Source organism: Prunus mume, linkage group LG4, assembly GCF_029339155.1.
Source record: "Prunus mume cultivar Tortuosa linkage group LG4, ASM2933915v1, whole genome shotgun sequence".
Taxonomy (NCBI): Eukaryota; Viridiplantae; Streptophyta; class Magnoliopsida; order Rosales; family Rosaceae; genus Prunus; species Prunus mume.
In genome coordinates this window covers 5379787-5393056 of record NC_142701.1, presented here as the reverse complement: position 1 = coordinate 5393056, position 13270 = coordinate 5379787, and the positions used below count along the sequence as shown (strand labels likewise).

At 36.7% G+C, this 13270-nt stretch overlaps 3 protein-coding genes across 5 annotated transcripts; 1 reads left to right on the top strand and 2 right to left on the bottom strand.

Annotated features, from left to right (window-relative positions):
* Nucleotides 1-1024: 1024 nt before the first annotated feature.
* Nucleotides 1025-6166, bottom strand: LOC103328507 (Pentatricopeptide repeat (PPR) superfamily protein). 2 transcript variants are annotated; one of them, XM_089050900.1, is made up of 5 exons: nucleotides 5936-6166; nucleotides 3982-5239; nucleotides 3165-3386; nucleotides 2802-3009; nucleotides 1025-1654 (listed from the first exon to the last, which is right to left on the bottom strand). In XM_089050900.1, exon 2 carries the CDS (start codon nucleotides 5167-5169, stop codon nucleotides 4138-4140), a length of 1032 nt encoding a protein of 343 aa, XP_088907026.1. In that variant the 5' UTR covers nucleotides 5170-5239; nucleotides 5936-6166; the 3' UTR covers nucleotides 1025-1654; nucleotides 2802-3009; nucleotides 3165-3386; nucleotides 3982-4137. The 2 variants fall into 2 exon arrangements, with proteins under 2 accessions (XP_088907026.1, XP_088907025.1); XM_089050899.1 differs by lacking the exon at nucleotides 1025-1654 and having other exon boundaries at nucleotides 2676-3009.
* LOC103328517 (Cysteine proteinases superfamily protein) lies at nucleotides 1965-3500 on the top strand. Its single transcript, XM_008230914.2, has 2 exons — nucleotides 1965-2406; nucleotides 2886-3500. Exons 1-2 carry the CDS (start codon nucleotides 1965-1967, stop codon nucleotides 3473-3475), a joined length of 1032 nt encoding a protein of 343 aa, XP_008229136.2. The 3' UTR covers nucleotides 3476-3500.
* A 1025-nt stretch (nucleotides 6167-7191) lies between the features above and the next one.
* Nucleotides 7192-9921, bottom strand: LOC103328505 (kinase C substrate, heavy chain-like protein). Of its 2 annotated transcripts, none has more exons than XM_008230903.2 (6): nucleotides 9700-9919; nucleotides 9412-9525; nucleotides 8771-8866; nucleotides 7979-8173; nucleotides 7797-7900; nucleotides 7192-7690 (listed from the first exon to the last, which is right to left on the bottom strand). In XM_008230903.2, exons 1-6 carry the CDS (start codon nucleotides 9806-9808, stop codon nucleotides 7679-7681), a joined length of 630 nt encoding a protein of 209 aa, XP_008229125.1. In that variant the 5' UTR covers nucleotides 9809-9919; the 3' UTR covers nucleotides 7192-7678. The 2 variants fall into 2 exon arrangements, with proteins under 2 accessions (XP_008229125.1, XP_088907444.1); XM_089051318.1 differs by having other exon boundaries at nucleotides 7494-7690; nucleotides 7768-7900; nucleotides 9700-9921.
* Between the last annotated feature and the right edge of the window lie 3349 nt (nucleotides 9922-13270).

Here is a 13270-nt window from a genome sequence, read left to right as displayed (position 1 = left end):
AAAGTAACATGGGTTGTTTCAACTCTTTTAAGCGCTAACTAATTGCAAATTTGGAAGTTTTAAGTTTGTTGTCGTGGAGGGGGATTTCTCAAATTCTAAGTTATGTTCTTCTTTATTATTATTTTAAGAACTAAAATTTCATTGGATTTCCTTCTACTATTTCTTATTTCAAGTAGCAATGATTCCTAAAAAGAAAACAATTTGGAAGTCAAAAAAGAAAAGAAAATGATTGAATTGTTACAAGTATTTATCTTGTTTATGCATTAGATTTGAATGTATCAAGGGTAGCGTCTTATTTTAGATTTTTGTATATTGAAGTTTGAATTTATATAATTTATTTTTCTTGAATGTTAAATTTTTAGTTAATTTGAATAAGTTAAATGTTGATTGAAAAATAAAAGTGAGTCTAGCACTTAAGTGAAAAAAAAAAAAAAATTATATATCTAAGGGGCCTAATTTTTCACATTTGCCCTGGGCCTGAAAAATTCAAGAGTGGCCCCGATGATAAGTTGCATGATTAAAACATTTGCTAGGGAAACTCAATGGGAGAAAGCCATAGTGAAGGGAAAATAGTACAACCTTGGTGTATATAGAAGAAATCTAAAAATTATAGATTATCTTGCAATAAGGTTTGTTTGGCTTCGGGCTTTTGACTTTCTAAAGCTCATGTGTATACATAGAAGAAATTTGCTACCCTCCTTGATGAATCCTTCTTTGATTTGGGGTATACAATCATCATTTTATACATGATTGTTGGGGTATACAATCATCAATTTCCTTTTGTTCTGTCTTGATCGCCTTGACTGCGCCTCGCTACGCCTTTTCGGTGAAATGCTCCGTGTGGCATGTGGAAGCCTCGCAGAAAGGCGTGCATTTTTCGGTGAAATTCTCTGGAGGTTTGTGGAAGCCACCTCCCAGAAAGGCTCGCCTCATGTACACTGGTTGGAGTTTTTTGGCGCTTGAGAGGGCAGATATGTTAGTTTGGTTGGCTTATTCAACAATATACAAATTTTAAAACTATCTGTGAATCTCCAATTCAGTTTTCATTTTACAAATGTACAAATCTACAACCAAATGACAAGCTAAAGCTGAAGTTACAAAACACGATAACAACAACAAAATAACCATCCTGCAACCAACTAGTTCTTAATCTAGTTATATTTCTTCTTTGAATCTACGTTAAAACAAGTTTCAAGTTGAAATCCATCCCATATTGGTTAAAGAAAAACCCCCCCTCTTTGCATAACACTTCATGCCCATCCATCTACCTCTGACAGACTGGCACACAATCTCAAAGAACACAGTCACAACTAGGGTGTAATTACTTTGTTGTACATTACTTGGAAAATAATTTATATTACCTACACTTCAGATAGAAAAACACACCACTACAAGTTCTCATTCAAATATCATGTCATCACTCAATTCCTTACGTGTTGGGAGATTTAGCATGATCGCAGCTTTTGCATGAACCTTAGCTTAATCACTCGTTAACTTCACTCGTACATGAATCTCCTTGGGACAACTTTTGTTGTTTTGGACCGAATATTGGTTTGGTGCACAATACGAGTATTAACACCCGTAACAATAAAACTATTTGTATCATCTCAACTCCATCGCTATCTAATGTGCCATTTGTCTAACAGAGAACGATCTCGATTAAAGAAATGATACATTAGATGGTAAGCGGAAATAGTACAAAATAGCAACATTCAGTTCGTAGGTTAGCATATTTAACACATCACTACAATATAACAAACTTTCCTTAACAAATTCATAAGCACCAAAGACGTGAACAAAACAATGCTTTTGAACTACCTTGAGTAGTAGTGGTATAAACAAGGCCGGAACTAAAATACCTAGAAAATGCAAACTTGACATCCAGATTGCACTCGAGATTATCTACAAGCAAACATCTTACGCATAAGATAGCCCCATTCTTCACCAGCATTCCAAGGGGAGCCATGGAGACATCTATGGTGTTGACGCGTGCTAGCTTAACATTTTTTATGGTTTGGATTTTCTGTATATCATCTACAGCATGTTCCGAAACGTACAAGCCTCTAAGGACAGACCCGAAAGCTATGAAGGAGAGGTACGAAAGGTGGCTGCAAAAATATGGCCGGATATATAAAAATAGAGAGGAAGCGGAATACCGTTTTGGGGTTTACAAATCCAACATTGAGTTTGTTGATTTCGTAAATTCTCAAAATCAATCATACAAACTCACTGACAACAAATTTGCAGATATCACAAACTTAGAGTTTACAAACACCTTCATGGGTTTCCAAACTAGGAGTCATCCGAAAACAAAGTTCAGTTATGACAAAGATGAGGATCTTCCGACTGCAGTGGATTGGAGAAAGAATGGTGCAGTAACTCCAATCAAGAATCAAGGCCAATGTGGTATAAATTGAAATAGGCATTCAAAAAACGGATGCTCATTATTTTTCTCTCCTTTATTGTGCTCCTGAACTAGATGTTTGCTATGGTTTTTTTTATTCAGTTTTGACTTATAATAATTTTCCACTAGAAGATGGATTAGTTATTATATGCTACATGTGGAAATATAATTTCTTGATTTTAGACACATCCCTGAGCTTTCTTCACACAACCAAAAAGACAGGGTAAATATGTACTTTTCTAGATTTAGGTTCAAACTTACTTAGAATTACTCAACCATGAAAATGTATATTCTATCACATTCCAAGTAAACACCAAGACGCCCAAGCCTTAAATTCAATTTTGGCTTTATGATATACACACAATTATTAAAAGTTGGGTTTGTAGGTAGTACTTACATGACCTTCTTGTTCCGCTTGCTGAAAAGGAAATATTGCAGATTAAGTAGCAACCTCTCATAGTTTTACACTTTCAATACACAGGAAGTTGTTGGGCATTCTCTGCAGTAGCAGCTGTGGAAGGCATTAACCAAATCAAAACTGGAAAATTGGTGTCACTATCAGAACAAGAGCTTGTGGACTGCGATGTCAAAACCGGGAATGAAGGCTGCAATGGTGGATACATGGAAAAAGCGTTTAGTTTCATAAAAGATAATGGACTCTCCACTGAAAAGGATTATCCTTACAAAGGATCAGATGGCATATGTGATGAAGATAGTTTGAAAAACCGTGCTGTGAACATAAGTGGTTATGAAAGCATACCTGCCAATAGTGAGAGAAGCCTCCAAGCTGCAGTTGCACACCAACCTGTCTCTGTTGCAGTTGACGCTGCCAGTTATGCTTTTCAATTCTATTCTTCAGGTATCTTCACTGGCCAATGTGGAAAGAATCTCAACCACGGGGTCACAGCGGTCGGCTATGGGGAAGATAGTGGTAAAAAGTACTGGATTGTAAAGAATTCTTGGGGTCCTGACTGGGGTGAATCTGGTTATATAAGAATGACACGTGATTCAGTTGATAAGAAAGGTACCTGCGGCATTGCCATGCAGGCTAGCTACCCTGTTAAGGGTTGAGCAGTGTTGATGGGAAATTAACCTTTTCTGGAAGTACAATAGAAAGGTAGCTAGACAAGTTCCTTTTATGTAGTAATTTCATGTAAAATCAAGGTAAAATATGCAAGTGTGGAATTCCAATAAATAACAAGTAAGGTTTATACAAAGAAAAGAGGGAAACTAAAAAAAAGGAACAACAAAGGCCACCCAAAACATAGGTCATTTCAAAAGGAGAAGAGAACTACTTTTGAAGATGTTAGCAAAATCTTTGTATTAGAAACTTCGTTTCAATGGGAAAAGAAGAGCATTTCTTATTCTGTCAATCCCACCTTCATTCTGTCAACTAAAAATAAATTATTTAAATTTTGTTGATAATTGTTTACATTTATAGTGCTAATTTAAAATTCTGTTGCATTTGGGTCCAGAAAAGTTTAAACTTGCTAATTTGTTCAGTTGTAAGAAGAAGTAATTTTTCATCTCAAACACTATTGGGCCTTTGTATGGAGAATTAACCACCATGAATTTACCATCAAATTACAACAGACTTTTAAGAAGCTGAACTGCAGAACACAGCAACATTGAACAAGCCAGCTCTTCTGTGCGACATAGGCAATGGTCTGAGTACCATCTCCCTTCGATGCAAAGAACTCGAATCCATGGACCCAAAGAATAAATACAAGGAGCTAAGACCTCAACTCTCCAAATCTTTGCCTCACAGAACAAGCCAGCTTCCATTCACCAGCACCAGCCAACCTCTCAACAACCTTCTGCCTGGTCCTAATATAAGGTATAAAACCTCTCTCCGTCATCCCCATCACCACTTTCCCCGCCAAAATATACTCACCACAATCTAAGCACCCATTAACCACCAACTCATAGCTCTCAAAGCCAACAGGGTAGCCATCCCTCTCTAAGAACTCAATCATCTCAAATGCTCTCCATATATCTCTGTTTGCTCGCAATGCTGCTGCCACTTTTGCAATCGTCCCCTGCCTTGGTGTCAACCCAACTTTCTCTACCATTTGCTTAATCATATCTATTGCCTCAGCTGTTCTTCTGACAGTGCACATTGCACCAATTACCGTGTCAAAACTCTCCAAATCAGGAACACATCCTGCCCTACTCATTTCCATTAAGACTTTCACTGCCTCATTCAACTGATCCACAGAACACAAAGACAATATAAGGTAGTTGCATGTACCACTGTCCGGATGATATCCAATTGACTGCATTTCTAATAGGATCTTAGAGACAGAGTGAGATTCATTCCGGTAGTTCAGCCAAGCAGAAGAGAGGAGAAGAAGGGTTTGGGGGACAGGAATGCAACCAGAGCGAAGAGTTCGTTGGAGGATGGCAAGAGCAAGAGGGAAGGGATTGGAGCATTGCAGTGTAAAGGACAGGAGGTAGGAATAGGCAATCTGAGTCCGAGAGCGAGGTCTTAGGGGGATGAAAGACTGCAACATTTCATCAACCACTTGCGTTCTAAGGTTGTGGGGAAAGGTTGAAAGGAATGAGAAAGGATTCGGGTTTTGGCAAGCTTGAGCAGAGGATTTGAGAAGATCAGGAATTTTCTGGTAGGTTTTGGCTTCAACTGCATTTTTTATAGTTTCTTGGAGCATCTGTGATGAAGAGATTGAGTAGATGGAACAATATTGGAGGAGACGACAATATTGAGGAAGAAAGGATCTGCAAAACTTTGCTGCTCTGATAGCCATGTTGTACTTCTAGAGTGTAAGACATCAACATTTGCATGACATTGGAAGCATCTGGATTACGAAAGGAAACCTGAAGAATTTGATCATTGCAACAATGTTAACATCAGGTAGCTGGAGAATCGATGACATGGTCAGCTTTTCACATACTGAAGATGAAACCTAAATACATAGAAGTGTTAACATCTGGATTACAAAATGAAACCTAAAGCTGGGAACCAAATAACTTGGATAACCTTTCACAGATTTGAAGATTACCAAATATATCGAAAAGAGAGCATTGGCATATAAAATTGATGAACGAATTTGAAGATTTTGGGTCCAATTTAAGATATAAAAGTTACTTGTAAATCATCATCTTACTCTGTTAAGTACATGAATCTCAGAAAGCTTTGCTCACTAGTACTCAAAATAATATTGGCATAGGCAATTCCCCTAATCTACAAGCACGTTTATCATGGGCCATGGCTAACTACAATATAAGCTAAAACCACTGTAAATGCCATTGTTACTTTCAAAATGACCTACAACTCACATTAACTTATTTCAAGATAATATATATGTCATTAACATAACCTGCCCTTCACACTCCTAGTCCTTTCAAATACCTCCATCCAAACGGAGCCTAAGAAAATTGATTACACAAAGATTAACAAAAAGAAGAGAACAAAAAATAAAAAAGAAGCCCATTTCTCTCATAGGAATATTGTCAAACAGGAAACGTGCATTCAATGAATAATAACATTCAGTGACAAATAGCAGAGCATACCAGCATCACCAAGCCTGGAAATGGGTTACAAAGAACTTGCTGGTCTTCTTACTTCATGATTTCTAATGCTGCTAGGATGCGCACAATGTTCAGTTCTGATTAAGATCTTCATGCTTTTAGTAATGCTGGCGAAGATTTCGGTATGGAGACAGGTTGAAGTTTAACCCCAAATCGGGTCGAATTAGGGCTCGCCCATTCTAAATGGGTTCGATATCCGTGGCTAGTGGACTCTGGGTGCAGTCCAACAACTTTGTTTCGTGTTTTTTTTTAAATTTTTTTTAAATAAAATTCAAAAATTTATTTTATCTCTATATATAAAGCAAAAGACAGAGAATGGTAAAACATTCAAAATACCAGAAAATGCTCTTAGTTAATACAAACATTAAGAATTGAAATTATTAATTAAATGAGGATAATATGGTAAATTCACACTTTTTCATATTTTAAAAAAATTAAAATTAAAAGAAAAATCAGATAATGAATCCTATTTTTATGGAACACTACTGCCCATTATATTTTTTAATTCTAAAATAAATTTTAAATTTTATAAATAAAAAAACCTCTCGCAGGCATAGAAGCGCGTGTGGAGAGGCTAGTATATATTTACAAACTACAAGATGTTTTAGAAAACTATGCCACCGTAATGAGTTAGTGATCGAACTCATCAAAAATATATATTATTCTCAAATTTATCGGAGTTGAATCGAGAATTCATAACTAAGTGAAAACTGGTTGATTTTAAGAGTAAGAAAATGAACTCTAAATAATTAACAAAAAGAGAATGAAAGGACACTTTTTTTCCCCCTTTTAATTGATCAGTAGGGGTTGCGAGTTTCAAACTTGGAACCTTTTCCAACATCGGGAAAAGAAGTACGTACCACTAGACCAAGAGCTAGTTGGTAAAACAACACTACCTTTATATATGATTCAAACAAAGTGAGGTATGAATGCTACACATTATATTCAGAAAGTTATTAGTATATATGTAATTTGCTCAAATAAATCCTGAGCTTATTGTATTGGTTGTTGTTATTCAAAACCAATTTCTCTATTAAATCCCCTCAACATGCAGTCAACATTTGCTCTGTATTCTTAGAACCGCTTTTGATCCTTCCTCACTGCAAAAGCTTTGACACATACTTAGAAAAGTTTATGCTAATTTTCTCTACAGCCAAGCTTCCTGAAAGGTGGGAAACTACGAATTCTTCTTCATTCTTAATAACACCAGGACTCATTCCTTCTTTAAGACAAAAACGAAAACGAAGGACCTGTTGCAAGTTATGTATAGATCATTACAAAACTTTCCATATCTTTATCCACAGAGCATTATGTGTAAATCATTCGTTGCCTAAATAGAACATCTTTCAAGGTTCAAGGCAAACAAGAAGAGTTGCCCCTAAGAATAGATTTTGAATTAGGAATATTTCTATTTTACAGGCTCTGATACGACCTCGAGCATACTTTTATTTATGCCAAGTGGATCATCGATGACCGGAACCCCTACGGCATCTTGTATACTGTGTGTTAAGCTTCATGTCCATTAGTGTGCATTTGCCGGATGAAAAAGTACATGCACAGTTGTAAACTCTTGCTATAGAACTTTTGGATCAGTGTGAAGCTTCCCAAAACTTTGCAAATCTGAGGCTCTTTTAAGGAACAATAAACCCTCCTAGGCAAGTCAACTTCATGTATTGAAATCCTTAGACATACTTGGAGGAACCCATGAGAAAATCAGCCATCAAGCTAGTATAAAACCTGAGAAAATATTACAAAATCCCATTTTTGTAAGGTATTGATGAAAGAATAACTGGAGAAGTCGTGGATAGTATTACCAAAAGCAGAATAACAAATGTTGAATTACTTTGTGGTAACGCCTTCTTTTAGATCTGGCACGACGACGGAGTATCCGGAAAACCACGACAATAATAGTAATAACTACTTGTATGATTATTAATATCTTCAAACCTGGAAACACAGAAGCGGCAACTAATGTTTACATATAATTTCAGCTATACAAAAACATAGTCAGAAACAAGAGAATACCTTTAAGCTTCTGAATCAAGTCATCCAAACTAACTCCACTTTTGGCTTGTTTTGCACCGACATGCCCTAGATCCCCAACTAGACCCCCAACTCTTGAGAAGTGATGGTCAGTTTTGTACTCAATATTCCCGCCCATTATGCATGTGTTTGGACAATTGACATTGCCATCATACTCATCGCTTCCATCACAGCAATCTACAAAGACGGTGAATAACAACAGATATTGGAAGTGGACAACACAAGAAAACACTTAAGCATCATATATCAAAATACAAAGTAGGACTATATACAGAAAGCGTACACATGATGAGACCAGAAAAAATAGAGAAAAATTGGATTATTGCCATGGATTTTCTGGTCGTATTAGTGTAACAAATTGTCTACTAGGCCAGCAAGACTTATTGAATGGAGACCAAGGACCTAATATTAATAAGGAAGCAATAGGTCTGAAGAATGCAGCCATGCCATACCAAGGAGCCATTCCATAAGAAATTCCACCATCCATTTCTGATTTGGTCCTCCATTGAACAGAATTGCACAATGGATGTTATTCAAATTCAAGTAAACACACCATCTTAGTCATCCAAAAACAAATGTAAAAAATTCTAATAATACCATTCACAGACCCACCAAGCAAGGCATCAACTCAATCCTATTTAAGGGAACATTCCCAGTATAAATTAAGCTGTTAACTCCATGAGCCATGTATAGCATACAATTAATTAAGAAAAGCCTAACTAGTAATGTGAACGAGCATTGAAGGAAAGAGGTAATCATACAGATGATACTTACCACAAAAATGGTCGTTAACTCGAGATGAAAATAGGAATTGTGGTGTACTTCCTATATTTCTACAATAAAATTTGCCTGCAGGACAAGCGGAAGTTCCTGAAAATACAAAGAAGCCCAATTGAATCACCAAGACACAAACAAGGGGATCCGAAAAACTAAAACATCCAGGGTAAAACCTCAGCAAAATGCAAACACAGAATGTATGAAAACCCAAGTAGAAGTTTAGCATTATCACTAATCACTCAAGGTTGGACTCGACTCGCTTATTGTCAAAATGGAAGCTGGATGCATCTGCTTCTACACAAATAAATCATATGAATTTTATGATTTTATGATTCACATTTTAAAAAACAAAATAAAGAAAGACAATTCAGAAACTTATATGCAAATGGTTCCAAGAAAATATGAAATCAAATTCAATGGCTGACAACTAATCCAAGTGACGTGAGTTCAGGACATTCAAAGCGACCCAATAGGCAGTAAGTAATATGACATTAAAAACCTAAACAAAAATTGAAACATGTGCAAGAGATATTATGAAAAGAAAGAAAATAAATAAACTCAAAAACTTGTACATCAGAAGAACCGAAAGTAATATATTAATGGCTGCACAGATTAAAACACGAAAAGAGTAACCATACCAGGCTCGTCAGTTCCGTCAACACAATCACAGAAATTGTCATTAAGGCGATCTCTGGTGAAGGACTTGGAGTTGTCCTTGCACTTGATCACCTCTGAAACAAAGTACTGCTCATCTGCATCCACAGAAACCATTTCAATTCAATAATTTAGGAAGAAAATGATAAACGAGCATCTGGGTATGTCTCAAATGGCTCTCCAGACCCACTTACTATTGGGATTAAGAGACCCATCTCAAATTTTCTGCTTGTTTTGTGCACAGAGTAACAGAGAGAGAGGGAGAGAATTACCGAGTGGGTGAACTCCAAGAAGAGGTGGTTTGGAGAGAGAGTGAACAATGGTGAAGGACGAGGCCAGAAGAAAACAGGCGATGAGTAGAGGTATAAAACTCGCATCCATGAGTTGGGTCTCCTTCACTTGAGGAATGATGGAAAAGGAAGGAAAACTTGTTATTGTGCTGAAACTGAAACACTGACTTCCAAAATGGAAGTTCCTTCCACTGTGAAAGTCAAGGTCAATGAAACGCAGTCCCTAATTTTATACAAGAGCATTTCTTGGGTTAAAGTGTCCATAATTTTATTCAAGAGCATTTTATACGAAAGCATTTTTAGGAGTTATTCTCATCAATTTTTTTAACACTTGACATATGTTCATATATATAATCATGGTTCCATAAATACAAAATAAAAAGTTAACAATTGTTATACATGTGGACACGTGTTAAGTATTAAGAATGGTGGCGATAATATGTTAAAATGGTGAGTAAAAATATTTCCAGTTTTATACACACTATTTGTTTACCCCGAAATTTTCATCCACATGGCCCGAAAATTGGCCGCAGGAATCAGGATTGTTCGTGTGTTGTTGTTTGCTTAGGCGCGCCATGTAATGTAAAATGCGCACTAACATTGAGTTGATTTAAATTGGCTCGGGAACTAGCCAAATATATGTTCTTGTTAGTGTATTAAGAACTCTTCACCTTTGAAAGTGGGAGAATTGTTCTGTATTATTGAATAGAAACAATGGTTATTATATAACCTTACAAAGCAAGATAAACCAAAAAGCAATCCATGTTATAACAAACCTAAACGTGGTAAAAGAATAAGTCAGATAACAAAAGAATCCCTCAACAATCGGGATTATTAAGCAAGGTAGCAACAACCTGCTTATCTTATCCTAGAAAATAGAACAACTTAAACAAAACGGTTAGTTTGTTCAACATCCTCCCTTAAACTGAATCTTCAAGATCAGTTTACTATAGAATCACTGTAGACTCCAAGCAAACCACGCAGTTTTTTAAAGCCTTCACCCTTCAATGGCTTAGTCAAGATATTAGCTGCTTGTTCTTGACTTTGGCAGTAACTAAGCTCCATAACCTTATCCCTTGCTAAGTCATGGAGAAAATGAAATCGAACATCTATGTGCTTGCTTCTCCCATGCAGCACAAGATTCTTTGAGAGTTTGATTGCAGAACTGTTGTCACAATAAATTATAGTTGGATCCTTCTGAGTACAGCAAAGTTCTTCAAGCAACCTTCTTAACCATAAACATTGGCAAGCACATGCTGTAGCTGTAATGAATTTTGTTTCAGTCATTGAAAGTGTCACCACCGGTTGCGTCTTTGAAGACCAAGACAAAGCTCCTGAGCTAAGGATAAAAACATAACCAGTAGTACTCTTTCGATCATCTAAAGCTCCTGCATAAACACTGTCACTAAACGCAATCAACTCCCTAGCTTTTCCCTTCTTTTAAAACAAACCAAAACTAGTTGTTCCTTTAACATAGCGAAGCACTATCTTTGCAGCTTCAAGGTGTGAAACTGTTGGTGACTCCATGTACCTACTAATGAGGCTAACTACATACATCAAGTCAGGTCGAGTGGCTGTTAGATACATGAGACTACCTACAATCTGTTTGTAAAAAGTAGTATCCACCTTATTTTCACCCGAATTCTTCATTAACTTCACCCCAAGAACAATTGGATTCTGAACCAGATTGCAATCCTTCATTTGAAACCTCTCAAGAACTTCATAAGCATACTTTTTCTGTCCAATAAAAATCCCTTTGGTTGACTACATAACTTCTATTCCAAGAAAATATCTCATCCTTCCCAAGTCAGTCATATCAAACTCCGCCATCATAGATTTTTAAAACTTTGAAAACATATGTTCATTATTTCCAGTAAATATAAGATCATCAACATAAAGGCAAACAATTAGAAAATTACCTCCTTCATCAGTTTTAATGAATAATGTATGCTCATAAGTACACTTTTTGAAACCCTCCTTCATGAAGTATACTCTATCCGACTATACCAAGCTCAAAGAGCTTGCTTAAGTCCGTAAAGTGCCTTTTTGAGTTTATAAGCTTCCCTTCTTCTCATAGCCAAGAGGTTGATCAATATCGACATCTTCATTGAGCTCTCCATGCAAAAATGCCGATTTCACTTCAAGTTGGTAGATATTCCAACCATTCTGAGCTACTAAAGAAATGACTAAATGAATTCTATCAATTGAGCCACAGGTGCAAACACTTCTCCATAGTCAATTCCATATCTTTGATTATACCCCTTTGCTAAAAGTCATGCCTTGTACTTATCAATTTTCCCATCTTTCTTGAGCTTAGTTTTGAATATCCATTCTAAAGATTTTTCCCTTGCAGGCAGATCAGTGAGTTCCCAAGTATTGTTTTTCTCAATGACTTCAATTTCCAAAAATCCATGGCTTTCCTCCATTTTGTCTCCTTGATTACATCTTCAAACTCCACGAGATCACTGTCCACATACATTGAAAAATGAGTTGTGCTTTCTTCTTCTGAAAACTCATCTCCACTAACATAATCTTGCATCCAAGCTGGCTGTCTTCTTGTTCTAGTTTCACGGGTTCTTGGTGGAGAGTCAATAACTTCTTCTACTACATGACTTGGGCTTGAATCTTCTCCATCATTATTCTCACGTTCTGTATCATCACTAGCACCCATTTCTATGCATGCATTTCCTCCCTTGTTCTCTAAATCAACAAGAATGACTTTTTAATTGCTGCTTTCACCCCACTCCCAACCTTGCCCTTCATCAAATCTCACATCACGGCTGATTAAAATCTTTCTAGTGATCGGATTATGAAGTCTATATGCTTTAGACTCCTCACTTACCTCGAGTAGTACACACTTCATACTCTTGTCTTTAAGCTTACTTCTTTTGTGATCAAGGACATGAGCATACGCCGAACTTCCAAAGACATGAAAATGCTCAACTGATGGTTTGTGACCACTCCAAGCCCCCTGTGGTGTTGAATTCTTCATTGTGAATGTTGGACGATGATTCAGAATATGCACACTCCAATTTACTTCCTCTGGCCAAAAGGCTTTTGGAACTTTCTTCTTAGCAGGCATGCATCGAATCATATTCATAATGGTGCAATTTTTCCTCTCAGCAATCCCATTTTGTTGTGGGGTGTAGGAAGTAGTAAGTTGTCTACAAATACCATGCATCTCACAAAAGTTAGTGAGTTCATTTGAGGTAAATTCACCACCACGATCAGTACGTAGACACTTTATATTTAATCCAGTTTCCTTCTCAACAACATTCTTAAGTCTTACAACCATATCAAAGGCTTCTTATTTCTCATTCAAAAAATAAACCCCCATTTTCCTACTAAAGTCATCAATAAAAGTAATCAAATACCTTTTCTTGCTGTTTGAAGTAGGATTAATGGGTCCACAAATATCTGAATGGACCAACTCTAATGTGTGTGCTGCTCTTCATGTGCTTTCCTTCGGAAACTCATCCTTGTGTTGTTTTCTTATGAACCAATCCTCACACAACCTTGTAGGAGACTCAAGCTGAGGAAGTCCCTTCACCAT

Bases quoted from the DNA above. Each gene is read 5' to 3' on its own strand.
- LOC103328507 (XM_089050900.1), bottom strand. From the start codon at position 5,169: ATGGCTATCAGAGCAGCAAAGTTTTGCAGATCCTTTCTTCCTCAATAT.
- LOC103328517 (XM_008230914.2), top strand. From the start codon at position 1,965: ATGGAGACATCTATGGTGTTGACGCGTGCTAGCTTAACATTTTTTATG. The intron at 2,407-2,885 runs GTATAAATTGAA...TTCAATACACAG, and splicing joins CAAGAATCAAGGCCAATGTG to GAAGTTGTTGGGCATTCTCT.
- LOC103328505 (XM_089051318.1), bottom strand. From the start codon at position 9,808: ATGGATGCGAGTTTTATACCTCTACTCATCGCCTGTTTTCTTCTGGCC. The intron at 8,174-8,770 runs GTAAGTATCATC...CCGTCTTTGTAG, and splicing joins AGTTAACGACCATTTTTGTG to ATTGCTGTGATGGAAGCGAT. The intron at 7,691-7,767 runs GTAATACTATCC...ATATTTTCTCAG, and splicing joins CATTTGTTATTCTGCTTTTG to GTTTTATACTAGCTTGATGG.